The 27,672-nt window shown below is 40.1% G+C and overlaps 1 protein-coding gene across 4 annotated transcripts in view; it reads right to left on the bottom strand.

Moving 5' to 3' along the window:
* Positions 1 to 27,672, bottom strand: part of SSH2 (slingshot protein phosphatase 2) — a 251,056-nt gene that overhangs the window by 64,744 nt on the left and 158,640 nt on the right. For all 4 annotated transcript variants that reach the window (XM_082604553.1, XM_082604551.1, XM_082604554.1 and 1 more), the window contains 2 exons: positions 4,988 to 5,091; positions 970 to 1,034 (listed from right to left, as the gene is read on the bottom strand). In XM_082604553.1, coding sequence (XP_082460679.1) covers positions 970 to 1,034; positions 4,988 to 5,091 — 169 coding nt within the window. The remainder of the gene's footprint in view (positions 1 to 969; positions 1,035 to 4,987; positions 5,092 to 27,672) is intronic.

Here is a 27,672-nt window from a genome sequence, read left to right as displayed (position 1 = left end):
GACAACAGAATATGTACAAATTACAGTAAATTAAGAACCCAGGCCACACTGATGCCCTCCCCCTACCAAGTCTAGCCAAGTTTTGCCATGTAAGAACAAGGTCCCAGTGTTGCCAGAATTCTTGATTTTTCAAGAAAAGCCCCAAGTCTGGATTTCTATGTGAAATCATCCAGCTTTAAAATTCTGGCTCAGATTTAAAACAACGACAACAAGAGCAACCACAACCACTGTGTGGTCCAAACAAAACATATCTCTGGCCTGTGGACTGCCAGATTGAGACCTCTAGTTTGGAGCATTAAGTCCCTATTTGCCTGCCTTGTCTTTTGGTATCTTAACTTCCCTGTATTAACAACAGTCCCCATACGTAGGCAGCATTTTATACTCTTTGATATGCTTTAGTGTCCGTTTGATTCTCTCAACTGTGAGAGGTAGAAAAGGCATAAGGAAGCAGGCACAGACAGACAAAGTGATTTGTCCAACATCACATGGTTGTCTCTAAGCCCAGGTCTCCTGACTCTGAGACCAGCATAAACCTTTGGCCACTTAACTCTCTCCCTGTCCCTCTTATGTGTGCTTTTGCTTCAGTCATGCCCTCATCTAGAATGACTGTCTTCTTTCCTTCTGCCAATCTCATCATCTTTCAAAAGACCCAGCTTAAGCTCTACTGTCTATATAAAACCTTCCTCAACTAGGTTAAGTGGCGCAGTTTCTTTTTTCTGAATTCTAATTGGTGTTATGGTCAATAACTTACAAACTGGTGCTCATCAAGTCTTGAACCAAATTATTTCACATCATTTCAGATTAACTCATATCCCCAGTTACATTCTAAGCTCTTTGATGATGGGGACATGTCATTCTTCTTTTCTATTCCACACAGTTTTTATGCTGGGACATAAAAATGACTGTTTAATGTTTGCTATCTTAGACAGTCTTTTGAGGAAGAAAGTTATAATAATACCTCTAACTTACCAGCCTGATGTTGTCTTCTGGGCGGAGTAATATGAACATTGCTTGGAGATGCTGTTGGAGGTCACCTGGTGAAATTTACAAAACAAAGGATAATTATTCTCCATTGTAATGTTAACAGAGAGGATTCCTTCTACCCTAATAACTTGTGTACAAGAAAGTTCTGGTTCACTAAGGGACTCTAATTAGATACAGAAATTGAGTGAGTGTCTTAATATGAATGGTAGACTGGATCTCTATACATTCACTTTTAAGTCTACACTACATTAAAATTTGCTTCGTGTTTGTCCTATGGAAGCTGCATTTGAAACCAGTCAGTTTTGTACCACGACTGATGTTGATGAAAGCGATGGTGAAATGTGTTGGGCAGAGAAAGCACTGGCTGTGTTTTCAGGCCCACTGAAGGTGGAATCAAGGGAATCTTGAAGTTGGGGTGTATGGTATACTGTGTTAGAATTATCTCTAACTTTTAAAAAGCTAACCATTTTGCCATTCCTATCTCTGTAATTGTGATATTCAGTTGCACTTAATCTAAGAAGAATTTTAGATTCCCCCCTAGAATAATGTCAACAGTTAAAAACGATCTCCACATCAGTAGCTGATATTAAAAAGATATTAAATACAGCAGATCTCAGTGCAGCAGATGAAAATGTTCTAAAATTAGATTGCGGTGATGGCTACACAACTCCGTGAATACACTAAAAACAAATCACTGACTGTACACTTTAAATGGGTAAATTGGGTGAATAATATGGTATTTATGTCTCAATAAAGCTGTTAAAAATAAAAGAATCAGCGTGGGGAGACAAAGTGTTAGGTATAAACAATGAAGAATGACTACAGTTACAATTGAGGTAAGCAGCTCAGGCTTTTAAAAAATTAAGTTTCCTTTTGTTCTGTCAGGACAAATAACCTGAAGAAAGAATTTTTAGGATGGAGAACTTCTAGAGGAGAAACATTTCTGGGCAAACAGCAGCCCTAAGACTCCACTCCAAGCACTACTGGCCCAAATATCTAGCTAGACCTTCTTAGAAGGTCCGACAAAAGTCAGGGAGCCCTACCCCTACAGTAGGCCTTCTTATGCGAGCTGGGTATGTGGAAGCTCAGGTTTGCTAGTGGTGAAAAGTACTGCCATGAGGTATTTCCTCTTGGGAAACTGTCCTTCACAGAGACTAACAGAGGCAATATACCCGTACCATTAAGATCCTTTTCCTACATTTTGTTTTCATATACTTCACTGCTGGTAGCCAAGTTTTAGACTTCAGTTTGATTTTAAAGACTTTTGGTTGTTTCTCTTTAAAATGTTAGCAGACATTCACTTATAATATCACTTTTTGATTACTTGGATATTTTTAATGAAGCCCAGATAAAATTCTAATTCTAATATGCATAAGAAAGTACAATTAGACAGAGTAGGCCCTTGATCTGCTCGCATTTCTGCCATTATCTTTCAGTTACTGCGGGCTCAGCCAAGGGAGCTCCAGCTTATGTGAAGGTCTGGCTCTGTGAGCTGCATTTATACTCACACTGCCTCATCTGTTCTGGTCTGGATCACAAGTAAAGTCCATTCATCTTGTGTTAAATCTGCTTTTCTTTTTGGTATGGAGAAAGCTAAGTGAACAAGGTCAAGTAGAAACCTGGGTGGCAGCTGAAAAGCCACTGACCCCACTTACTATTACACGCCACAGAGCAATTTGCCTAACATCTTAGTCAGACAAGCTGGATTTAAACCAATATTTTGTCTTCTTTTTACTGTGATAAATACCCACACCAAACAGAAACACAAAGCTCAGCTGGGTCTACTTCCTCTGTGCATTCAAGTTTTGGCGGGGTTGGGGAGGAGTTTCCCCCTTGACTCTGGTGGTTGGCGTTGAAGAGGAAGGTTTTTAGAAAATGTAGTACAAAGCCAATTTTCTAAAGAGTTTTTTCACCTGCCCCTTTAAAAAATTTTCCATGGCTGGAGAGTTTTGGTACGAGGATAATACTGTCCAATGAGATGGATTATAATTCTGAGCTGCTACATTTGGAACTAGATGAAGGTCCAAACAAGAAGTAGGGCAGCCCCTAAAATAGCTAAGATTACCTGCACTGGAGTTAAACTCACTACTGGCTCCATGGGACCCAGTACTTCTGGCTTTCACCTCTGACCTACACACTCAAGGTTTACAGTCTTCTTTGTTCACTTCTTAGTAATTCCAATTTCTTCCACTCCTGGACATCACACGTCATCAAAATGGCACATTTTGGACAATAAGCAAACACTCTTTGTATAGCACTGATTGGGATTTCTCTAATTGGTGTCCTCAGGACAACTGACTTTTTTTTTTTCCCCAAAATGACACAAGTTAGGCTTGCTGTTAGAAGAGAGGCATAAGGCTGATTATCTTCCTTTAAACTGTGGATATCCTATACTTGGAGACCTCTTTCTCCAGACCAACTTTCTTCAATTCTTTCTTAACCTCATCACCACAATGCACCTGACTTTAGAGAAGTCTAACATATGGAAATATTAAATGCGTACACTACTGTTAGTGGGTGTGATACAGTGATTTATAATTATATATATATATATATATATATATATATATATATATATATATATTTGGTCTCTGTCCAGTTCCTGGCACAGAGCTCTTAACATCATTGGAATTTCTTTCTCTCTTTTTTTTTTAACATCTTTATTGGAGTACAATTGCTTTACAGTGGTCATTGGAATTTCTTAAGTGATGTGGAGCAAAGAAGGTGTCTTTTGTTCTATTAATGACTTGACTCTACAAAAGCACCTAGGGATGGGGGCTGGTTGCCAGGGGAACCAACCGTGTGATTAGAGGATTGGAACTTCCTTAACTGGGGCTGGAAGTTCAATGGATCACCAATAGCCAACAATTGAATTAATCATGCCAGTGTAATGAACTCTCCACAAAACCCCAAAAGGGCAGGGTTCAGAGTGCTTCCAGACTGCTGAACACATGGAGATTTGGGGAGGGCATACACTCAGAGAGGGCACAGAAGCTCCGTGCCCCTTCCCACATACCTTGCCCTACGCATCTCTTCCATCTGGCTGTTCCTGAGTTATACCCTTTTATAATAAGCCAGTAATGCAATAGGTAAAATGTTTCTCTGAGTTCTGTGAGCTGCTCTAGCAAATTAAACAAACGCAAGGAAGGGGTCATTGGAACTTCCAATCTACAGACAACCCGGACATGTGACTGGCACCTGAAGTGGGGGGTAAGGGGGGCAGCCTTATACAACTGAGCCCTTAACCTGTGGAATCTGACACTATCTCCAGGTAGATGGTGTCAGAATTGAGGTGAATTGCAGGACACCCAGCTGGTGTCTGAGAATTGTTTGGATGTGCGGGGAAACAAGCCTCACATTGGTACTGGGTGCAAAATATTAGTGGGTTATTTCAAAATCAGAGTATTATACTTATCCCTAAGTGAACATTTATTTGATGATTCCTTGTTTCTATAAAAGTCCTCTGAATTAAATTTCCAGTCTTTTAAGCGAGAATACAATCCAGAAGTAGACTCTGTTATTTAAGAACTGGTATTTTAATACATGATATCATAACTCTTGTTAACACAATAGTGCTACTGAACTTATTTATATTAGTAACCTACCATATTAGTCTCCTCATAACATCACTAGAGAGCAGACAGAAAAAAAAAGTCATCTTTGGTTAGTCGATTTTACATAGAGTCTGAAGAAACATCTGAACATCTTTTAGCTGATTACCAAAACCTTAACCGAGATGTCACATAAGACTTCATTAGCGTATTTTTGTACCTGATTATTTTTCCAACAAAAATTTATTGTTGAACATCTACTTCGTGTATAAGGTATTCTGTTAAGTGCCAGAAATATGGTCTATGAGAGCGAAAGAAAAGTGGTTACAGCATAGTACAATGCTTTCTTTCACTATTACAGAACTGTTGAAGAAATGGCGATGAGGTAGTCTTTTAGAACAAAACAAAAGGCAAACAAACCAAGAAAAGGAATGGCATATGTGGAGCTTTACCTGCATGCTTATTGCGTCTGTGGCTGATTCTTGGTGTGGATGAGCCATTTCCCCGTGGTAGAAAAAGGGCAGCACCTTTGACAGTTAGAAAGCTCTCGCTGATGCTATAAGGAAAAAGTAAAAATAAATGAATAAATAAACAAGTAATTTAAGGAAGAAAATCAAAGAGTAAGATAAAGACCGACTTTGGGATTATTTTCTCTTCCCTTTTCTAAAGTTCCAACCTCATGGGAGGAAGTAAAAATAAAATCAAAAGAGCCTCTGATAAACAACAAGGTCCTACTGTATAGCACAGGGAACTATATTCAATATCCTGTAATAAACCATGATGGAAAAGAATATGAAAATGAATATGTATGTGTGTGCGTATATATATATATATATATATACACACACACACATATATATGTATAACTGAATCAATTTCCTGTACAACAGAAACTAACGGAACATTGTAAATAGACTATACTTCAATTAAAAAAAAAAGAGAGACTCTGGTTACTCACACAGTCTTGTCTACTATAATTTTTCTGAAACAAAACTTACAATATTCTATATACATTACACAGTAGCAGTTAGGAGTGAAGGCTTTGGAAATATAAAGGTAAAGGCTCTGGAACCAGACTGCCTGGGTTTGAATCCTAGCTCTACTACTTCCTACTTGAGTGAATTTTAGGGGGCCTAAGTTTCTTTATCTGTAAAACAGGGATTAATAAATAAATTGAGGTTGTTGTGAGGAATCAATAAGAATAAGAAGCTTCTTAGAGTGGTGCCCTTAATAAATATTAGTTTAACAACTAACAGAGCTAACAGATCTATGGTTATCAATAACTAATAGATCTATGGTTGTCAATAATGGTGTTTCAACAGCGTTCTAATCAGACGTGAAATACGTTACAATACTTAGCTACTAATAATAGATCCAAAGTTTGCATAAAAGACATATTTAAAATATACACACATCACACTAACGTGTTACTCAAAAATTTTACTTTCACAAACTTGCATTTCCATATGCATTGCAAAGGAGTAGTGCACGGGAAGTATGGTCAACCCATGGAGTTCGTCCTCCATGTTAACATCCTTCATGTGAATGACAGATCAACAGGTGGGGAACCACTGCTCAGGAGAGAGGCTATTCAAAATACAATTACTAGTGGATATCCACAGAAAACAGAAATTGTATCTAAATTATTTCATATCGACAGACTAAGAGCCTTTCAATGTTATCTATAGAATCCGAAAAGGATAGAACTTCTAAGTCATTAATGGCAAAGTTTAGAAACACATAATGAAGGATTCCAAGATTGCTTGCGAGTACACCATTCAGTGTTAGCTAATGTACTGTAAATTACACTGTGCTGCCTACTCAACATTTCCACTTGGAAAACTAATTGGCATTTCAAATTTACATTGCCAAAACTAATCTCTTGAGTCCCCTGCAAACCTGATCCTTAGCCTCATCCACCCAAGCTGTTTGGTACAAACATATAACAGTCATTCTTGGTTTCTCTATTTCCAACAATATATATCTAATCCATCAACAAGACCTATGAGATTTACTTTCAAATACATCTTGAATCTGCCCATGTAGCTCCATTGCTACTCTGACAATGGTCCAGGGTACCACTGTTTTTCACTTAGACTACTGTTAAAAAGTTTTCTTTTAAGTGTTTTATTACAGAAAATTTCAGACATATACAAAAAAGTAGAGGTAATAATACATGAGCCCCCCACGTTCTCATACATTTCAGCTTCAATTCATGGGCAATTCTGCTTCTTCTATATCTTTACCTCTTTCGCCCTGTCCCTGAAGTGAAACTAACCCCAGACATTGTATCAGCAAAAATCCTCTAAACTGGTCTGTCTGTAACTATTTCTGTATCACTACTATCCACTTACCAAACAGCAACCAGAGTGCTTTAAAATATACAGATAAATATCATATAATGTCACTTTCCTGCTTAAAACCCACCAACAGCTTCCCTTTTTATGTATAAATAAAACCTGAAGTCCTTAGCTGGGACCTCAAGGCCCTGTAACAGCTGATGAGAAGTTATTTCTCTGGTCTTATACCATCTCCCCTTTTGTTTACTGTGATCTGGTTGCACTAGCCTTCTTTCTGTTTCTTCTATATTTCAGGCCCCTTCTCAGGGCCTTTGTGCTCTTTGTTTTCTACTTGGGACACTTTTCTTCTGGCCTGTCACTATTTAAGTCACAGCTCCAATATCATCACCTCTCCCCCATCCCAATCATACTCTATCCTGCTATCCTGTTTTGTTTCCTTCAGGATATTTATCATAAGCTAAAATTATATTTATTCACTTGTATACTTGATTGTGGTCATCTCCCTATGATAGAATATAAGCTCTACATTCTATTCTAAATAAAGAATAAGACTTTATTTTGCTCAGCACTGTTGTATCTTCAACACTGGAAACAGTGCCAAGCACATATTAGGTGCTTGACAGATATTTGATGGATAAATGAATTCATCCCAGGGTTTTTTTTCCCCCCTTACTCTTTTATCTGACCCATCCCTGAAACAGGAATTGTAATTTAGGACAAGAAAATAGAAATTCTGTAATCTCACAGGTAAAAAGTAATGATTACAGAATTCAATATATGTGGCAGATTACTGAGCTGTAAAATACAAATGTGTGATGATAAATTAATCGATTAAATGAAATTAAATCATCTCTATAACAGTTGTCAGTCCTTGATTCAATTTTATCGTTTAATCATGTGGCATGAAGCTGATATACCTTTAAGGTAACTTGCCAGATAGACTGGAACATGTCTTCTAAAAACAAACACAAGACTCCATAGAGGCCACTTTAAAATTCTGCATGCTGGCTGCCTTTGTTTTGTTTTGTTTTCGTCTTTAAATAAAGCATTGCACTCTTGTGGTCTGTTGCACAAGTCTTGTCTACTGTTATATTCGTGGTATGCACATGTCACCCTGCTGTGGGTCGCTCTGTTTCACTCACATTACGGGAACAACCTAAAACAAAATGTCTGAGCGACAGGATGAGAGGGGTACACCACAGACAGGAAATGACATTCACACTGCTGCCAACACAGCAACTGTCTGTTTTACTAAATAAAAATATTTTAAAAATAAAGGCTAAATAGTCTACCTATCAGCAGGCAAGTTACAGATATGGGCACTTTGGTTTCCAGTGGTCTCTACATCTACTAAAGAAGTATATTTGTCGAGAGCTTATTTCAGTCATTCTTTTTGTGAGACAAGAGTAGTTTCTCTTTGACAAACACACCAACTTCCTGGATTTTAGAGTTCTGGAATATTGTTCTTAGATACATTTGTTGCTTATGCTTTAAAGCATATTTCTTAAGTGTGTTCTTTAAAATGTATGTAGTGCTTTCACAAGGGGAGGATTGGGGTGGAGGACAAGGGCCCTCGGTTAACTCAAAGCTACCTGGAAAATTTCTGATTATAAAAGAAAAACCAGGAGTCAAAGTCACAATTGGTATAAGGGAAAAGATGCCGTTCTATTTGAGTCATTTATACAAATCTCAATAAACTTTTCTGATACAACAAAATGCACAGCAGGTCCAGCTGGGCCAGGAGACTGCCCTAGTAGGTGCGATCTAGGCCCCCAGAGAGTCATGGCAGACACACTCTGGATGGTATAATCAATCCTCTTTATTCTGTGGCCCCAGATTATGACTCCCCAGTTATCACAAAAGTGGCATAAACTGTTGATCACAAGGGGACCAGGAATGGAAGTGTAGCTATTTACAAAAAACCCTTTTCATCACTGAAAAAAAGTCAAAGTTCTATAAACGCTATCAAAGATGGGATGGCAACATGGTGGCATGGAAGTGAAAAAATAAAATTCGAAACCACCAGAGTTTAGGAGGATCAATTTCAACTTGAAAATTAAATGCTTTATTTGCATATGAAGAAAATAATATGTATATTTAATCACATGTACTTCAGTGTAAGGTAAAGCCTTAGTGAGAGACATTTACATAAATATTCGTCTTTCTGAAGCATCTGGCTAAAGATTCAATCAACACAGAGTTGGTCTCTAATTTAAAATCTAGAAAGGCAGGTGAAAACTTTTACATGTTTTCTGAACTGACCAGTTATCTAGAGCCTGGCCCAGGAAGAGGAATGTTCCAGTAAATTCTATGGAGCCATCTGTACGTGATTACAGATGTCCAAGTTAAATACAAACCTCAAAGGACTTAAGAACCCCCATATTAAGGAAAACACAAGATAAAGAACATTCGCCAAATCTAAAGATGGAGAGTAATTAGCTGCTTGATGAGAAAATGACAAGGATCATCTTTCTAACACAGCGACAGTGACATTCTCCAGTTTTTATCAGAATACATCTGAAGAACATCTACTCTTCTCTTGCCGTAAGATCACTTGATCAACAAATGGAAAGGCATCCCTAGTTTGATACATGAACTGAGCTAATAACAGCTAACTTGAGTAGATGCCAACTGTATGCCAGGCACTGAGCTAAGCACTTTACATTATTTCATTTAACCTTCACAACAATCCTATGAAGTAGGTACTATTTTTTACCCCCAGTTTACACGTAAGAGACTGAGGTGGCTCAGAGATGGTAAATTACCTGCCCAAGATCATACAGCTAGCTAGCAATCCTCTGAGTAAGGATTCAAACCAAGTTCTGACTTGAAAGCTCATGTTCTGAATCACTCTCTATTATGCTGTTCTAGTTTTATGATATAGTTTATGGAAGATGAAACGCAATGTCCTCCCTACAGAAATTTTCAACAGCACAGAATTTAAAAGTAGATACAGAAGTGAAAGAAAAGGACTGAAATCCATTCAGATCTCAACTCTTATTCCTTTTTTGTTCCCCCTATCAAGGCCATGAACAGAAAGACTTTACTGAGGGGAAAGAAGAACATCTGGCTGAGAGATGAATCCAGATGGGCTGGACAGTAGAGAAAAGAACTGGGAATGATAGTAGCATTTTAGTCTCAAAAATAGAGGAAAGAGTACTCTGTTTTAAGTAATTTGGGGAAGCACTCTGTGCCAATCCCTCCCAATCAAAAGCACTTTGCAAAGCATGAAATTTGTTAACTGGCAGTTTCTTCTCAGGCAAAGTGTAGAGAAAAAAGTCAACTAAGTGAAGGAAATACTTAACTGTTCTGAGGTTAGAATAACCTTTGAGGAATGTGGCCAGGGTGGTCATCCATGACCAGCAGGAAGGCCAAGGAAGCAAAACAAAGCAATGACACACCTGGCCAAACTGCTACATGTTAGTTTGACAGACATTCTTCTGTTTTACATGTAACACATGAGATGAAATGAATCATTCACTATGGGAAATCAAGTTTCATAAAGTGGGTGTAAAATGCTTTTACTTTAACATTAAAATGAAGAAAGTAGATTTTCATGTTTATAATGTTTCTAATGCCAAACTCTTGAGTTTGTTTGGCATTTCTGCCTGAAGCCAAAATTCGTAGGTAAATTATTGTGTAATATTGATGGCACAAAATGTTATTGCACAAGGGAAGCTAGTTAGCATTTATGTAAAATTCGAATACACATAATCTGAACTGTTATATTTTTATCTTGAAGAATATTCATTTATGGGAAACTTGCAAATACATTCCACTCTCCTAACAACACTCTCCCTTTCCTGATAAGCTTTCTCTGCTTATTTAGTTGCTTAATTTCAGATTCAAGGTACTAGGGCAGCTCTGTCAATCCCATTAGGTGGAAAGGAATTCATGTCCCCACTCAGTGTGCCCACATCCCACAGAAAGGTAAGTTCATAATAAAAAGTTTCAAATATCAGACCAGAGGCCAAAGGACTACAGAGCTATCAATACTAGTGCCTATTGAAAAAGTTTGGCTAAATCCAAAAAACAGGAAGGACAAAGTCACTGTGCCTTTGATGGATGAAACATGGCTACAAGAGTCAAAAACACACTTCAGGTAGTGAGAAAAGTTTGATTCTGTAATCCTAAAGAAATTTAGATTACAACGGGAGAAAATCCAAACCCAAATATTGTATGCACTATTCTCTGTAATGAAACAATCCCCAACCCCATCTCCAACATACAGGCCATATGTTCAAGTGACAGTGTTGGAATGGCAATGGATACCTGGAACCCTCTCTGCACCCAGGACATAAACTCCCAGGTACATGCCTATGAATGCAGGCAGCGGGATTTTTTCTCTATCAGCAGACAAGCAGAGGCTGGGGTACATTAGTAAACCGGTTATTGGCAAAGTGGATAAGAGCTTAAGGCAGTTCTTATTCATTAGCTACAACCACCAGACCATTTTAGTTCCAGCTAATCTTCCTCTTAAACTCTGTTGCACAATGCCCAGCACAACTACCTTCAGATGCAGCTGTTTTTCCCCCCTTTCCTACTTTTCTACAATCTAAGAAGAAAAAAAAAAGGTCTGTTCAAGGCTGAGGGACAAATTCCATCAGGACTAATCTTCCCGGTCCTTTCCCTACAGACGATAAGTTGGATGGGAAACCCCCCCAGAATATTCCTTTTGAATGTTCATTTACTGATAAGATCTTGTAACTATCCCATTTTTGCCTCAAACATGTGCATCTTAGAAATGTCCAGATAGAAACACAATCTAGGATCAATAATTTTATCACTGGCCATACAATTCAACCTTCCAGTTTCTATAGATGGGGGCACATCTGAGTTGACATTTGTGGTTTCTGGCTGTCCAGCAATAGAGCTCTCCTTTCTAATTTCACCCTAGTCTCCTTTTGGGGAATCCCCCAAATGTGCCTGGTCATGGTGACCCTCCAACTCTGGAACTGCAAGGGGCCTTGCAGGAAGCTGGCATGTGGTTTAGGCCTGGCCAGTTGGAAACTCTCTCCTGAATCTCAGGCAAGTGACCCAAGTGAGTAGGGAGAATGGGGAATGGTCACATTCATAGTGGGGAGAGTAGCAAGGTACAGCACAGTCTACTCCTGCTCCTGGGCTTTCCTTGAATGCCCTTTGCTCGTCTTGCCTGTTCTCTAAGTTTGGTCTTCTAGTCTCCCTTCCATTAGGTAAGCTCTGACATCCTTCTAAGAAATATTTTGCTTAAGATAGTTAGAATTCATTTCTCAGCTTGCAACAAAGAATCAGATACATCAACTGAAGTTCAGAGATGTGAATGACTTGCCCCAAATCACACAGCTAGATAGCAGTGGAGCATAGACTAAGGCCCATGTCATCCGAAACCCAGGGCGGCGCTTTAACCCTTTATCTTAAGTTAGCGGTTACCATAACAGGACATATTTGCTGACTTAATAATTTGAAGCAACCAGAAGTTAAAAACACGTCTGGTCAGTTCATCTAAAGAGAACAAAGGTAGGATTTCATGGCAAAGCCTGGTGTGATATTTGTTCTGTTTTTTTTTTGCGGTACGCGGGCCTCTCACTGTTGTGGCCTCTCCCGTTGCGGAGCACAGGCTCCGGACGCGCAGGCTCAGTGGCCATGGCTCATGGGCCTAGCCACTCCGCAGCATGTGGGATCTTCCCGGACCGGGGCACGAACCCATGTCCCCTGCATCGGCAGGCGGACTCTCAACCACTGCGCCACCAGGGAAGCCCATTTGTTCTGTTTTTCATGGTATCCTGAAAACAAAGTTCAGGTCTGGATAGGGAAATATTTAGACATACTCCCATGAGGCAAATACTTTCATGCTGTTTCTTAAAGTTGCTTCTTTTTTCTTTTTCCTTTAGTATGTTTGTTGGATATTAAACATTACTTTAAAAAAATATCAAAAACTACATGCCAAAAACAAGAAGTAAGGAAGACCATGAGGCCTAGGCAGGAGGGCAAGAAAGCCTACATGGGAAGGGAAGTGGATGCCTGACCAGCCCTTGGTTCCTCTGCAGTCTTCTCTCAGACCAAAGGTGCTTCTTTCTAGATGTTGTCTGGTCATATACACACTTGACCTCCTGTCAGGGTTTTAAAGTGTTTAGATTTTGGTTTGGAGTTTTGAAGTACTACCAAATAATGAAAGGTCAGAGCTGGAGGGCCCTCAGAGAGGGTCTAGGTCATGGCTCCAACTGGTAGTAGGCGGGCCTAATTCAGCACATGTTGTGAGACCAGCACAGATGTAAAATCATTTTAATTTCTGAACACCTTTGAGAAGAGCAGCCACTCTCTCCAGCTCCTCCAGGCGGCCACCACCCCTGGAATTACACTGGGCAGTCTGGCCCCCAAACACTTCTGAGTTTGAGCTAAGATTCAGAGACCAGAACTTCTCATGACACTACTACCACCTTCTAATCTCTGTCCCTTTGCAGCCACTCTACCAAGCCTCAGCCTCATCTCCAACAGCCATCTGCCAATATTCCGCCCTCCTCAGAGAAATAAAAACAAATACTCCCCCCTCTCCCCCACCTACCACCACCAAAAAAACCCACAAAAACCCTAGGTGCCTATGAAAGGAGTTGGTTTCAGGCACTTCCTAACACAACTGACCCTAGTCCGCCTGATGACTGACAGTGCTGGGGAGTTTTGTTTTCAAGAAGGTCCTCCTCCAAGGAGGGGAGAAACCACCTCAGCTCAAAGGAGTCCATTTCCTTTACAGGCTGAATTAATAAAGCTTCTCAGTCCCGTGGCCCCAAACTCTAGACTTAAATACTGTTCTTTCAAAAAGGTAAAGCCTAGGGCCTCCCTGGTGGCGCAGTGGTTGAGAGCCCGCCTGCCGATGCAGGGGATACGGGTTCGTGCCCCGGTCTGGGAGGATCCCATATGCTGCGGAGCGGCTGGGCCCGTGAGCCACGGCCGCTGGGCCTGCGCATCCGGAGCCTGTGCTCCGCAACGGGAGAGGCCACAACAGTGAGAGGCCCGCATACCGCAAAAAAAAAAAAAAAAAAAAAAAAGGTAAAGCCTAAAAGCTGTCTGAACCAAAGACGAAATGACCTTAACAGTTCTTTCTCAGTATTTAAAATGCTGGATGTACTGATCACCAAGAGACATTACTTAGCACCAAATTTTAAATAGTTGGTGGGATTAAACAAAAAACAAAAGGAGATTAACTAAGAAAAACTGTTCAGCATTTGAAAGATTATTTCATTTGCATGATTCAACAAATGCCTTTCCAGGTATTTTGAACACACCTGCAGAAGGAATGTAAGTTGGGCTTTTAAGCACTCGGCCAAAACGTCAACCCCCGCTTTCAGACCATTTCTCTTTCACCTTTACGCAAAGCCTCTTGTGAGGCTCAGGGCATCTTCTATTCTTTGTTACTGTCACCTTCTGACATCCTTGTCACTAGCTTTAATTTACTCCTTATTTTGCTCAATCTTCTCTCTTTTAACCCTGATTCCTACTACAATCTTAACAGATTCCATTGTTCATAGAGATGAACATCCAACAGCTTGTCCCCGAATTTCTTGTCCCCTTGATCTTCAAACACCTTCACCTGGACTCCACTTAGACTTCTACTTCCCAGAGTCCCTTTCGAAGACATCAGAGTTTGATGGACTTGATTTCAGAAGCCAAACTCCCACTTTCTGACTACAACCCCCTCTCTTGTGACCTTCATGTGTTCACCCTCTCTTCAACCTGGTGGAGACTCCAGCCCCTTGATTTCTCAATTTCTTCCCAAGCCATCTACCTCTTTTTGGCTTTTCTTCCTTCCCTCACCAACCTAGTCCCATGTCCTATTTCCTAACTGGTTTCCCTGCAATCTGTTCTCTTTGTTTCTGAATTCCCTTCATAATACTTACTACAGCTTAAAATTATAGTATTTTTGGGTGACTTATTTATAATTTTCTGTATGAGCAGCAAGCTCCTTGAGTGGGAACAACTGCCTTGTTTAATGTTATCTCTAACATCTAGCATAGCACCTGACGCTAAGCGCACGTGCAATAAATATATATTGAATAAATGAAAGGCAGCCCAATGTTTAAGGAGATTATGAAACCATGCCTCTGGATGCCGGCGCACATCCATGGTCTCAGTGACAGAGATGTCAGAGATGACAGCAACAACACTGAGTTGACTCAGCTGGGCAGTTAACACCCCCAGACAGCGCCCCCACCATTTCCATCCCTACCTGCTCCAAACCCTCCTCGCTCTCAAGTCCCATCACAACTCCTGTTTCCTTCAGCTCTCCACTTAACCTGGTCTTCTACACCATCAAGAAATGGAGGCCAGCCGGTGTGATTTCTCCCAGTTATTGACACTTTCCCTCACCTGCGGACTTATCGCCTTTCTCCAATCTGAGAGAATGATGCATCCAGCTGTCAAAAGTCAACCCTCTCACCTGTGTCCTTGACCCCATTCCCTTGTATCCTAGTTTTACCAATCAGTCACCCCTCTCTCTAGTGACCGCTTCTCCTCAGCCCAGAAACATGCTCAGCTCTGTTCTTTCACATCCTTAAAACAAAACCCTTACTTGATCGTGTGTCCCCTTCTAAGTTCTCTTCTTTATCACAGCGAGTCTATACTTGCTGTCTCCCTCTTCTTCCCTTGCCAGTCGTTTTTTTATGCTACCATCTTGCTTCGGTCCCACCTCTGAACGCCTCCCCATCCTAAGTTTGCCAGTGATTTCCCAAGTGATAGATCCGAAGGACAAAGATCCTTGTCTTAGCTTGACACCAATTTCTGTTTTTCATTTAGCACCTGGAGCCTTGATGGGCACTAGCAAATCCCTTTCTCCTTTTTGAAATTCTCTCCTCTTAGCGTCTAAGACACTGAATCCACTTGGTACTTCTCTAAGCATCCCAGCTCGAGATCCTCTGCCAGATACCCTACCCTACCCCACTCGCTGCTCTTACACCAGACAGATTGTCTGACCTTCACAGTGCTCTGAAACTCATTTACAACTAATTGTACTTAAAAATCAGAATTTCCAGCTTCTCTTGAAAGATGAGAAAATCTGCACACATATGTCCACATTCATTCATGCCTAGCAAAAACTGGCCAGAGCTGCACAGTGGCTGCCCCTTTAGATATCACATGATGGTAAGTGCTACAGAGAAAAACACAATAGAGTAACAGTGAGCACTGCTGTGTGTATTTGTGTTATAAGGTATGCCCTGGGATATATGTGGAACCTAGAAAAATGGTACCGATGAACCGGTTTGCAGGGCAGAAACTGAGACACAGATGTAGAGAACAAACGCATGGACACCAAGGGGGGAAAGCGGCTGGGGGTGGTGGTGGTGGTGTGATGAATTGGGCGATTGGGATTGACATGTATACACTGATGTGTATAAAATTGATGACTAATAAGAACCTGCTGTATAAAAAAATAAATAAAATTCAAAAAAAAAAAAAGGTATGCCCAGGGAAAGTCTCTCTGATGACGTTTGAGCAGAGATCTGTAGGAAGTAAGGGAGGGGGCTGTGTGGCTGTTTGGGAAAACAACATTAAAAGTAGAGGGAGCAGCAAATGCAAAGGCTCTGAAGTGTACTTGGCTGGTTTGGGAAATAGCAAGGAGGTCAACAACACTGAAGTGTAGTGAGCCAAAGACGTGTGGTAGAAGATGAAACCAAAGAGATAGGGAAGGGCAAGTGGCACAGGTCTCAGTGTCTCCACTTCATTTGTAATTTGGCTTCCAAGGCACTGTAGTTGAGATTTTCTTTGGTTAGTCAAATCCAATGGGCATTTTTCAGTCCTAATCTTTCTTGACCATTTGATATCATTGATGACCTCGTAATATTCTTTCTTTGTATTCCTCCTATGCTTCTATTCCTTCACATTTTCATTTGTGGACTCCTATTCTTTTGCCAACCTCTTAAATATGCTGTCTTCTATCATTTCCTTGTCATTCCTCTTCTTGCTCTATATATACTCTTTTGGATGCCCTCATCCACTTTCATGGCCACCCTGTCCTATAAAGGATAAAGGATGACTCCTGACTAGTTATCTACTGATAGATAACAAATTACCCTAAAACTTGGAAGACTAAAGCAACAAAATCATGTATTATCTCATACAGTTTCTGTGGGTTAAGAGTCCAGGAGCAGGCCAGCTGGTGGTTCTGCCTCAGGGTCTCTTATGAGAATGAAGTAATCTAAAGCCTAGGCCGGGGCTGGGAAGATCTGCTTTGCTTCCAAGATTGCTCCCTTACATGGCTATTGATAGGAGGCCTCAGTTCTCTGCCACACAATGGTCTGCTTGACTAACCTTATGACATGGCAGCTGCCTTTCTCCTGAGTAAGTGATCCCAGGGGGAACAAGGCAGAAGTGTGGTATTTCATGTCTTAACCTTGGAAGTGACACACCATAATTTCTGCAATATCCTATTAGTTACACAGGTCAGCCCTATTTAATGCAGGAGGGAACTACACAGGGATGTAAATAGTGGGAGGCAAGAATCATTGGGAACGATCATTGAGGCCTGACTGTCTCGCCTCCCAAATTGGTTCTCCAGCTCAGATTTATCACCAAAGCCCCAGACCTGTACAGTAAGCTGTCTAATGAATAGCTACTGTTTGTTGATAATAACGGCAACAACTCTGCCATTAACTTCACAAACTTTTTTTATGAAAACCTGGAATCGGGTACAATGGCATGTCCATCAAAACGTTCTCTCCGGGAGTTGTGTGATGGTGGTGGAAGTGGTTAGGTGCTGGCTCTGAGCACTATGAAGTAAACTTAAAGATGCTGTAACTATCATTTACTGAGTACCCACCCTGTGTCAGGCATGGTGCCTGGTGCTTTACAATCACTCTCTCGCAACAACTCCATGAACAGAAGTTATGCTTCCCATTTCACAGATGAACAAACAAAGGTTTTGAGGGTAACTTCCCTAAGCTTACCAATTACACAATCAGCATGACAAAGCAGGGATCAAATTCTGGCCAATTTCCAAGTTATGCTGTTTTGTTTTGTACTTTGAAACTCCACTCCATGGCTTTAGTAGTCTTGAGTTCTTTGCCTGTTTTGTACAATGCAGTCTCACTGTAGCCTACCTACTAGGGTACCGATAAGGTTCTAAGAAAGAATTCTCAAATTATCAGAAAACCAAGGTTTTATGTTTTGGTTTTGGTTTTAAATTGAGTTAGTTCAGTACTACTTTACCACAGCCTCACAAGTAATTCTCAAAATTCACTGGCCACAAAAATTTAATCCAGTCTGTAGAACATTAGTCTATCAATTTTCCTTGCCTAACCAGTTCTTCTATAGTTGTTCTCTACCTTACTAGGCTAAGAAAATGAAATAATTTGCCAGCAGGCACTCTTAAAAGTCTCTCAAAGATACTAATTCTCAAACTATCAAACCAAGGGGAATAGAGAAAGGCATGGCAAAGTATGCTGACTCTTTTAAATCTACTCGCTGGTTTTCTTTACTATCCACTGCACTGTCTGGCTTTTTAAAAGTCCTTGGGCAAAATCCTTATATTTGTAACTGTCTTCATGCACATTACAGATCCTTTCAGCCCCATACTGATGCACAATGAAATCTAGGAAGAACACTGTCGCCAGTGCTTAGGTTCTGACACTTAAAAAAACAGTTAACTTTTGTAAAATAGTAATACTAGTGGTGATGGTGATGATGATGACGACGAAGGAGCAGGAGGAGGAAGAGAAAAAAACAAACAGCAAAAGGCAAAGTTCAAAGGACAATTTAAGGAGCTGTCAAAGAGAAGGGAAAAGAGAAAAAAGCAAATGGCAGGCAGTCTCTGGCCTTAATCAGCTGACATTGTTTAATCGACCTGATGTTCTTTGTTTCCTACTGTCTTCCCCCTTACAGAATCATCACAGAATTGTACCACCAATACAGATGAAAAAGTTACTCCACTTTTCCTTGCAAATTTAATTTACTGAGCTTTCCTGATGCCTGATTTAATGTTCAATAGTTAATTTTTCAAATTCACTAAATGCACATTTTTAGATAAACTCATGCAGAAGCAATGACCCACAGCACTTCCTTCCCTATTTTCAGATAGTATTCATAAGAAACCAGAGGGCTAGGGACAAAGAGATCACACAGTAGTATTTTGCAATACTCTAGTGTGCAATATGAAGCAATGAGAATTCCAAACATTTCAGTTAGGATTTGGAAAAACAGGAAAATATTAAAATCAAAATGATTCAAGAGTAAATTAAAATTTTCCTATGTGTTTAAATGTGGTGGAGGGAAAAATGGTAAATCATCACATACTTGCTCCAGTGTAGGAACAATCTTACAACTTACACCTAAATGTTTTTAGGTACTGGTTGAGCTAGGTCCTAAAACTACTCCAAGTGGCAACTCAGGACAAAGGAAAACATAAGGAACAAAAGGAAATGATTTTTAACTGCCAAAGGCAGATTTTTTGCACAATGATTGGAAGGAAAGTTGCAACCCTGAGGAGGATCTTTTACCTTCTCACATGGCAATAGACAGATAGCAAGGCTGTATGTAAGTGTTGCAGACTTCCTTAGTCATCAGGGGACCCTACACACCACAGAGGTCTACCCTTTAAACACCTAAGCACAGGGGACCACAGGAAGTCTAAAAGGAAGGTGGCTGAAGGTATTCTTAAAAGTGCATTTTTTTTTTGGAGGGCTGTATGAATTGAAATGTTTATTTATATTTATGATAAATACTGATATATGGACTAATCTGTTTCTTCTATTTACTTAGCTTTTACTTTTCTTGTATATTTTCTTTCCTCTCCGCTATCAGAGTAAAGAATATATATTCTATTTCTATTTTTACATGCTTATCAACATTTTAATAAATATATTTAATGCAGCAAATCAATATTTCTAGTTTGTAGATATGTTTCTTCCTAAATGAGCCTTCCCTGGGGTGGGCACAGCAATGTGTCTTGAAAGTCAATATAATTTAAAACACCAGTTTTTAAACGTTAATAAAATTAAAAATCCTGCACATTATATGTGTCTTACTTTTAAAAATAAAGGTTGGATCTCAGCCATACTCTAAACACTAGAATACTTGGATCTAGGAAAGGAAAATAAGAGAAAGAGGACTCACTGACAAAATGTTGATAAGCTGCAATGCCCTTTCAGTAACTCAAGACCAAAAACCAAAAGATGATGCCAGGATCAGGGGGAAAAAAAAAGGGAAGTGGCTGAATGACAAAGTATCTGAAATTCGGCTTAAGAAAAAGGATGTAACCAGGCAAAACACTATGCATGTAAAGAATAGGAAAGTAATATGGCAGGAGTGGAAATGGCTATTAGTAAGGATGGAGGCATTGTGGGTGATTTTTTTCTCTTTTTGCAAATTTCTTTTTAATGATGGTTATACTGTGTTTTCAATTTTAAAAAAGAACCCAAAAGGGGGGCGGCGAGCAGTACAGGAAAACACACCGTGGGAACGGAGTCATGCACACAGATGTTTTGCGTAAGCTGCATTTTCAGAGACATCTGCCTTTGTACAAGACTTGAGAAAGTAAAGCTGTCGTCAACAAGTTCTCTGAAGTGATGGGTGGGGCCTGAGAGAAAGTGAGCTGTGAAGAAACCAACAATTAGTACCCTTAGGGCTCAGAAACCCACAGTTCCTTAGATTAAGTTCCTCATTTATGAGCCACCTCTCTGCCCAAAACGCTTTGCCATCAGCAATGTCTGCTACTCAAACAAGGAGGACTCAAGCTGCTCATACATCTCCACTCAAGTGATTGAGGTTGTCAGCAGCACCACTCAGCTCTTTGCAGAGAGAGGCTGTCTCTCTGTGGTAGAAGAGACAGGGCACAACCTACTGTATGATAATCTGAGTGGGAAGCAAGCTTCCCTACTCCTCCCTTCTTGCTTCAATTCCAAATAAAAATGTTTATCATGTACAGAAAATTTCACATAAAAGCAAAGATAATACACTTGTTCCACCGCCTTGCTTTGCTCTGTGTTAAACTTCACTTCTGTTTAATGAGATGAATATTCCTAGGTCTGTATTGTTTGTTTTTTTGTGTGTGAGGCACTGAGAGTCCGCTGACACTGCTTTACATAGTGCCCGCTCTAACACCATGTACAGAGTATTTAATAAATGTGATCTGAAAATGACAACAGAAACAATGCTGAAGACTCAAGCACATTTCGAAGGATAATAAAGTATGAAAGTCACTCACTGTAAAACCTCTTCTCTGGTGTGTGTACACAGGGTGTGTGAGCCCTGAGGTCTGCAACACACACCACAGGGAGAGCCTGCTTTACTTGTTCTTCTTTGCAGCCTTCAGTCATGCCTGATGCCAAGTGGGGAACTTCTATTCACAGAAGAACTTTCAACTTACTTGCAAAGTTCTTACAAAGTTTTATCTGTTATCCTTTCTTGAACTTCCCTTTTCTGAGAAGTTGGGTGTGTTGTGTGGGTTACTGTCTTACATCTGCCTTCTGAGTGAGTTTACTACAAAAGATTTTAGAAACTTCTTGTTCAAGCATAGCAGCCTCTTCTAGGTTCTATATGAGCTCTCCTTACTGCTAACATGACAATGGAGCTGATAATCTGTATTTATATAAATTTGTTTGGATAAAGCTACCCAAACTGCTAATATAATCTTTTTTTAAAAAAATATTTATTTATTTATTTATTTATTTTGGCTGTGCTGGGTCTTAGTTGCAGCATGTAGGCTTCTTAGTTGCAGCATGAGGACTCTTAGTTGCGGCATGCATGCAGGATCCAGTTCCCTGACCAGGGATGGACGTAACCAGGCAAAACGCTATCCATGTAAAGAATAGGAAAGTAATATGGCAGGAGTGTGGAGTCTTACTCACTGGACCACCAGGGGAGTCCCTATAATCTTACTATATGGTGAAAGAGTTAAGAGGGAGGGTCAAAGTAAACATGGGGAGAGGTAAGCAGGTCATAGATCTGAAGGGTCTTATATTACTTGCCAAATAATTTGGACTTTACCCTGAGGACAACAGAGATCCATAGTTTGCATTTCTAGAAAGATTCCTCTAACTACAGTATGGAGAATGGATTGGAAGGGGTTGAGACTTAGAAATAGGGAGACAGATGTTACTTTAGTGTTTCAGGCAAGAAGTAGAGAAGGGTAGTCTGATCTGAGCTAATGGGAATGAAGAGAAGATGGATATCTTGGGGATATTCGTCTAGTTTACTTTCTGGTACCGATGGAAAATTTACTCTGTAAAGAAATTCAAATTCTAAGAAAAAATCTGAGAGAGAAAGCTTTGATATGTCAATTCCTTGCAATCAAAGAATGTCTTTTTCTTTGCACCTCCTGACTCTTCAGACAGATCTTTTCCTTTTAACAAATCCCAAAGCTTTACAGACTCTCACGCAAGAGGGTCAAAAAAGAAGTCTTACTGACGTGGACATTAACTTTCATACCACCTGCTTCTGTCCAAACTTTTCTCAAAATAGGTTTTTTTCACTACCTCAACTTTCTCTTAAGTTTTACTTTACTAATCCTCAGATTTGGAGATCAAATTTGCCTTAACCTATCTGCCAGCTGACAGCCAATCATCCTGCACAAGCCAGGGAAACTTACAGGCAATTCTTCCTCACGTCACTTTGTTATCACACATGTCTAAATCATTTCCTGCCAGGCACCAAACTTCCAGCATCAAGGAAGAACAGCTGAAGAGAATACTTTTACACAAAGGACTTCCCTCCTTCCTAATCCCCTACTCAACGGATATGACAGTATACAGATGATACAGTCAGGGCTCAACTTAAATGGAAGATAGTGCAGCTAAGTTGTGAAACCACCATTTTAAACCAATCATAAAGAAAGCAAGGTTAATTGTCTGCACATAATAACAAGCAAAAAATGAATCAGAAACCTGAAGCCAACTTCAACCAAAGGAAGGCAACTGAATTTTACAAATTCATCTGTATTACATTAGAATAGGACATCAGTGAAGAACTGCTGAGCTGGTAATGCTAAATCTCTTTGCCTCTCAGCTAAATTAAGTTACCCATTATTAAAGACTATCTATGAGAAGACAGTTCTCATAGATAATTAATTTCCCCACCTCTAAAATCTGTAGTTGTGTAAAACATAGCTCTGGAGAACTTAGAAAGAATTTATATTAAACATTAACCACAGGCTATCCAGAGGAAAGGACTGGAATAAATCTGGGGAATATACTTAAATCACAGTAAAGTTGCCATGTTAAAAAAGCCAACTAACCTTGCTTCTTATTTCTCTTCTGTTAAGTGGGATCACAACACTAAATAAGATGTTAGAGTGAAAGATGATTAAAAATGTGATGAGGGCTTCCCTGGTGGCGCAGTGGTTGGGAGTCCGCCTGCCGGTGCGGGGGAGACGGGTTCGTGCCCCGGTCTGGGAGGATCCCGCATGCCGCGGAGCGGCTGGGCCCGTGAGCCATGGCCGCTGGGCCTGTGCGTCCGGAGCCTGTGCTCCGCGGCGGGGGAGGCCGCAACAGTGAGAGGCCCACATACCGCAAAAAAAAAAAAAAAAAAATGTGATGAGGTGGCTGTACCAAACCTTTCTTCGTTGTCTCGGGGAAGACAGTAGGGGCACACCTGGCCAGGACTCAGCTGACCAGGGTTTTCTAATTTCACTTTACGTATGGTTTGGCGCCTTTGAGTCAGTTTTAGCACTTTAGGCAGATTCTCTATTTACAAAGGGAAGGTTAGTATCTCACCTGCTGCAGGGAAACATGTAAAGGTAGAGAGGAAAAAGCATGGAACTGACAGTCAGGTGACCTAGAGTTCTTGCTCTGTCACCAAGGAATTGTATAATATGGCATGAGACAATGCCATTCAACATTATAAACTCTTAAGTTTGTGATTTTAGGAGATTACCACTAGGAACCTTAAAATCATTCCATTAGTTCAAGATGAGATCACCATATTCCTATAGTATTAAACAGTCAAAAATACCAACTAGGTTTTTCACTGCAGAAGAGGTAACTCTCAAAGAATGTCCCTAAAAGGTTATGTCACAATGGGCTGGATGCCTCTGCAAATGTGATGTTAAATCCTATAGGTTTCTGCTCAGTAACCAAATGGTTAATCTGTCCACTGGATTCCTGATTCCACTGGAAAATTTTTCTGCAAATGGAATCCCGTCCCTCCCCCACTCCAGTGTTGATCAATTAAAAAAGAATGGATGAAACGGCTGCTTGAGTCATTTTACACTCATAAAAGAGGGTACAAGTTGCCTGCCTGAGCTAAAAGGTGGTGTACTGGAGTCACCCAAATTGGCCATATTACTGATTACTGATTCACTTGGCCCTCTAGAAAGCCATTCTACCTCTGAGTTTCTCCATCTGTAAAACAGGATTAGCTCTATCTATCCTGTCTCACATGCTTAGGGATAAAATATCCTTTCTTCTTAGTTGACAAAAGTTTGTGCAAGCTTTCTAAAAAGTATCAAGTACCAGAATTATATAAATACAAGTTATTATCCTTAAGTACATGAAGCTTAGGCTTTACCTTTTAAATTCTGAATAAATGTTAACTTTTGGTCAATGAAATAGAAAAAGAAACCACCCCCTAGGCATGTTTAAAAAATAATAATAAATTTGTTTGTTTGTTTATTTTATTTTTGACTACATTGGGTCTTCGTTGCTGCGTGTGGGCTTGCTCTGGTTGTGGTGAGCGGGGGCTACTCTTCATTGCGGTGCGTGGGCTTCTCACTGCGGTGGCTTCTCTTGTTGTGGAGCACCAGCTCTAGGCTCGTGGGCTTCAGCAGTTGCAACACGCAGGCTCAGTAGTTGTGGCTTGCGGGCTCTAGAGTGCAGGCTCGGTAGTTGTGGCACACGGGCTTAGTTGCTCCGCGGCATGTGGGATCTTCCCGGACCAGGGCTCGAACCCGTGTCCCCTGCACTGGCAGGCGGATTCTTAACCACTGCGCCACCTAGAAGTCCCATGGGCATGTTTTCATATGGAATGAACTCCTGGCTTCTTTCTGAAGTGACTTACTTTAGCCTTTAAAACAATTTTTTGCTTTAGCTCATAAAACCTTTTAACCCAAGGAGCAGCTGGAAAAAAGCATCTCTACATATAAGCAGAACTAAAATAGTGTCCCTATTTCTTTAAATATAATTGTAACACTAGTAATGAAGGCCAGCTAAGGTCATTCTACTGTCTTTTTCCACATTAGCCAAGTCCACACCTTGCTATATTTAGACAAGGTATGCATACCCCACTAAAGATAGGAGACTCAGTCCTAGGTTTAGGGTCAGAACAGTGGGGTTATTACCTCAGCTGAGGGGGAAAGACACCAAGAAAGAAAACCTATATTGATGCATTCCTTGGCAACCAACAGAACAACCAATGCTCAATTTTATCTCACTGTGAACAGATGTATAATCTCTAGTATGCATAGAACAATCTCTACCATACATAACTCCAGCACAGTCATGACTAAAGCAAAGCAGTGAATATCATTTAGATAACTCGCTCGCCAGGATTGCTCACCATGCCTTAGCCAAAGAGCTGCCTAGGTCAACAGGGTAAAACATTCAGCCGTTTGATCTCTTGGGAACTGGAACAAATAGGTTTTCAACTCGGGAATCCCCACTATGTCAAAAACACCAGGGTCTGACTGGTAGAGTCCTCTAGTAGTGTCCAGCTGACAGCCTCTTGGATCCATCGTCCGGCAAAGGAAGAACCAAATGGGGACAAAACTGACTTACGTATTTTTTTTAAAAAGCTTATGGAACATGGATTTTATAATAGAGACTGTTGAACTGAGTCAGGGACATGGTAATGCAGGTAATGGAGGAACCTGCTTGGGTGGATATATTCTGTAAGGGGCCCCTAAACCTGGGGTCAAAAGAAAAAGTCTGGGCTTCCCTGGTGGCGCAGTGGTTGAGAGTCCGCCTGCCAATGCAGGGGACACGGGTTCGTGCCCCGGTCCGGGAAGATCCCACATGCCGCGGAGCAGCTGGGCCCGTGAGCCATGGCCGCTGAGCCTGCGCGTCCAGAGCCTGTGCTCCGCAACAGGAGAGGCCACAGCAGTGAGAGGCCCGCGTACCGCAAAAAAAAAGAAAAAAGAAAAAGAAAAAGCCTGAGGAAAATGTATTAAAGAAAAACACAATTGTCCTCAAGAGAAAGCTAAGAAAACCCCAATAACAATCAGATGTTTCTGGTACCTCCCCAACTGTGAGGTGAAAAAAATTAAATACATTTAAAGAATTCAGTAAACATGCTTCTGAAACATAAGTATAACAAATAGAAGTCTGTTTATCTTCATTCAAAGGAAACTGCACATTGCAATTATGAACATTTCCACTGCAGGAAAGATAAGCAGATGTTGGATGTTTTCCCAAAGTTTTTTCAGTGTCACTGAAGAGGCATTTTTTTTCAGATTAATGGTTAATGCTAAAAAGGCAACATTTTGAATGTTGTTTTTTCTCTTCCTATATATTTTAACATTTCTACGGTGACATATTTAACGAACAGTCAGCAAAGAGAAAACAACTACACATACAGCTTATACAGTATACTTGTATATTCATTTTCCAATATTTACTTCTAAACTAAAAGCAACATAGAAAAATATTTTAGTGTAAATTCTGAAAAAAACCTCCATTCTCTGTTTCCTCTGCATTAAATTCCTACTTAATGAAAAATAACTACATCTAAATATTCTCAGTTGACACTGAAAGACTGAATCCTCTTGTAGGACAAAATTCTAGGATGTAAATAAATAAGCTTTTTTAAAGGGTGTTTAATTTCTAAGAGAGATAAACTGGTCTGAGTTTTCTCACGGCTTTATATGCAAAACACAGATTTTTTTTTTTTTTTTGCCAAATATGCACTGGATTAGGCCTAAATAAATGAATTACGTGAGATGGCAAGAAAGCAAAAATGGCACATAAAACTTAATTGCTCACACTTCTAAAAATTTATAACTATACACTGTAGGCTGCAGAAACTGGTCTTAAATAGCAAAGAATGGTTTAATGGGTTGGAGAATACTTTGACTCTCAGTGCACAACACATTAAATAGCACACTCATTCCACTAAATATCTACGCCCAGGGCAGTCGTCCCCAAACTTCTCAACAAGCTCTTTATAATGTAATAAGAATCTGGCTTAAATGTATTTAGAAATTCTCCTAATTCTTCTCACGACTTTTACTTCAAAGTAACAACTTTAAGTTATTTCTGGCTTCCTGGATACAGTTCAAAGCACCAGAAATACTTTACCCCAATACTGCTTCTCTTTTCACTCGGTGAACACAGGTTGTGACTATTTGCTGAGGAACACAAACATTCAGGCTTTACAGTAATATTCCAAATCTTCTTTAGCAAGGCAAATACCATTCTTGGAATATCTACTCCAAGATTATTAGAGAGAGAGAGAACTCAAAAGGCTGCATAATCCTTCTCAATAGAGAGAAAATGGTAGTTCAAAATCTTTCATTGTGGGGAAATCATGAGTGATTGTTTAAAAATGGATAAATGAATCTCACTGGGAAGGTCAAACAGCTTAAAAACACCTTACTTAATTTCTAAGTCAAGTGCCTAAAATAGTCTATTCCAGGTTCTTAATTTGGGGTGAGGGGAAGGGCATTACGGGCACTACATTCCTTTGAGAATTTGATGAAAATTATGGCTTTTTCCTGCAGAAAAATAAATGTACTAATAATATATACACCCACCTTTGCATATCATTTCATTGTATTCATGAATGAAGTTTAAAACTCTGGATTAAAGGAACCTTGTAGTTGCCCTCAAGAGACTATGAGCAACTGGGAATTAACAGTCCTCCGACCCCCTCCCTCCCACCTCATCTTTTAGCGGACAACTCAGCTTTAACAAGAGGCAAACACTGAATGATTGGTGCTTGGATTT

Source organism: Mesoplodon mirus, assembly GCF_964341445.2.
Source record: "Mesoplodon mirus genome assembly, chromosome: 18".
Taxonomy (NCBI): Eukaryota; Metazoa; Chordata; class Mammalia; order Artiodactyla; family Ziphiidae; genus Mesoplodon; species Mesoplodon mirus.
Note: the sequence above shows the minus strand (reverse complement) of the source record. Positions and strands in the feature narration are given on the sequence as shown.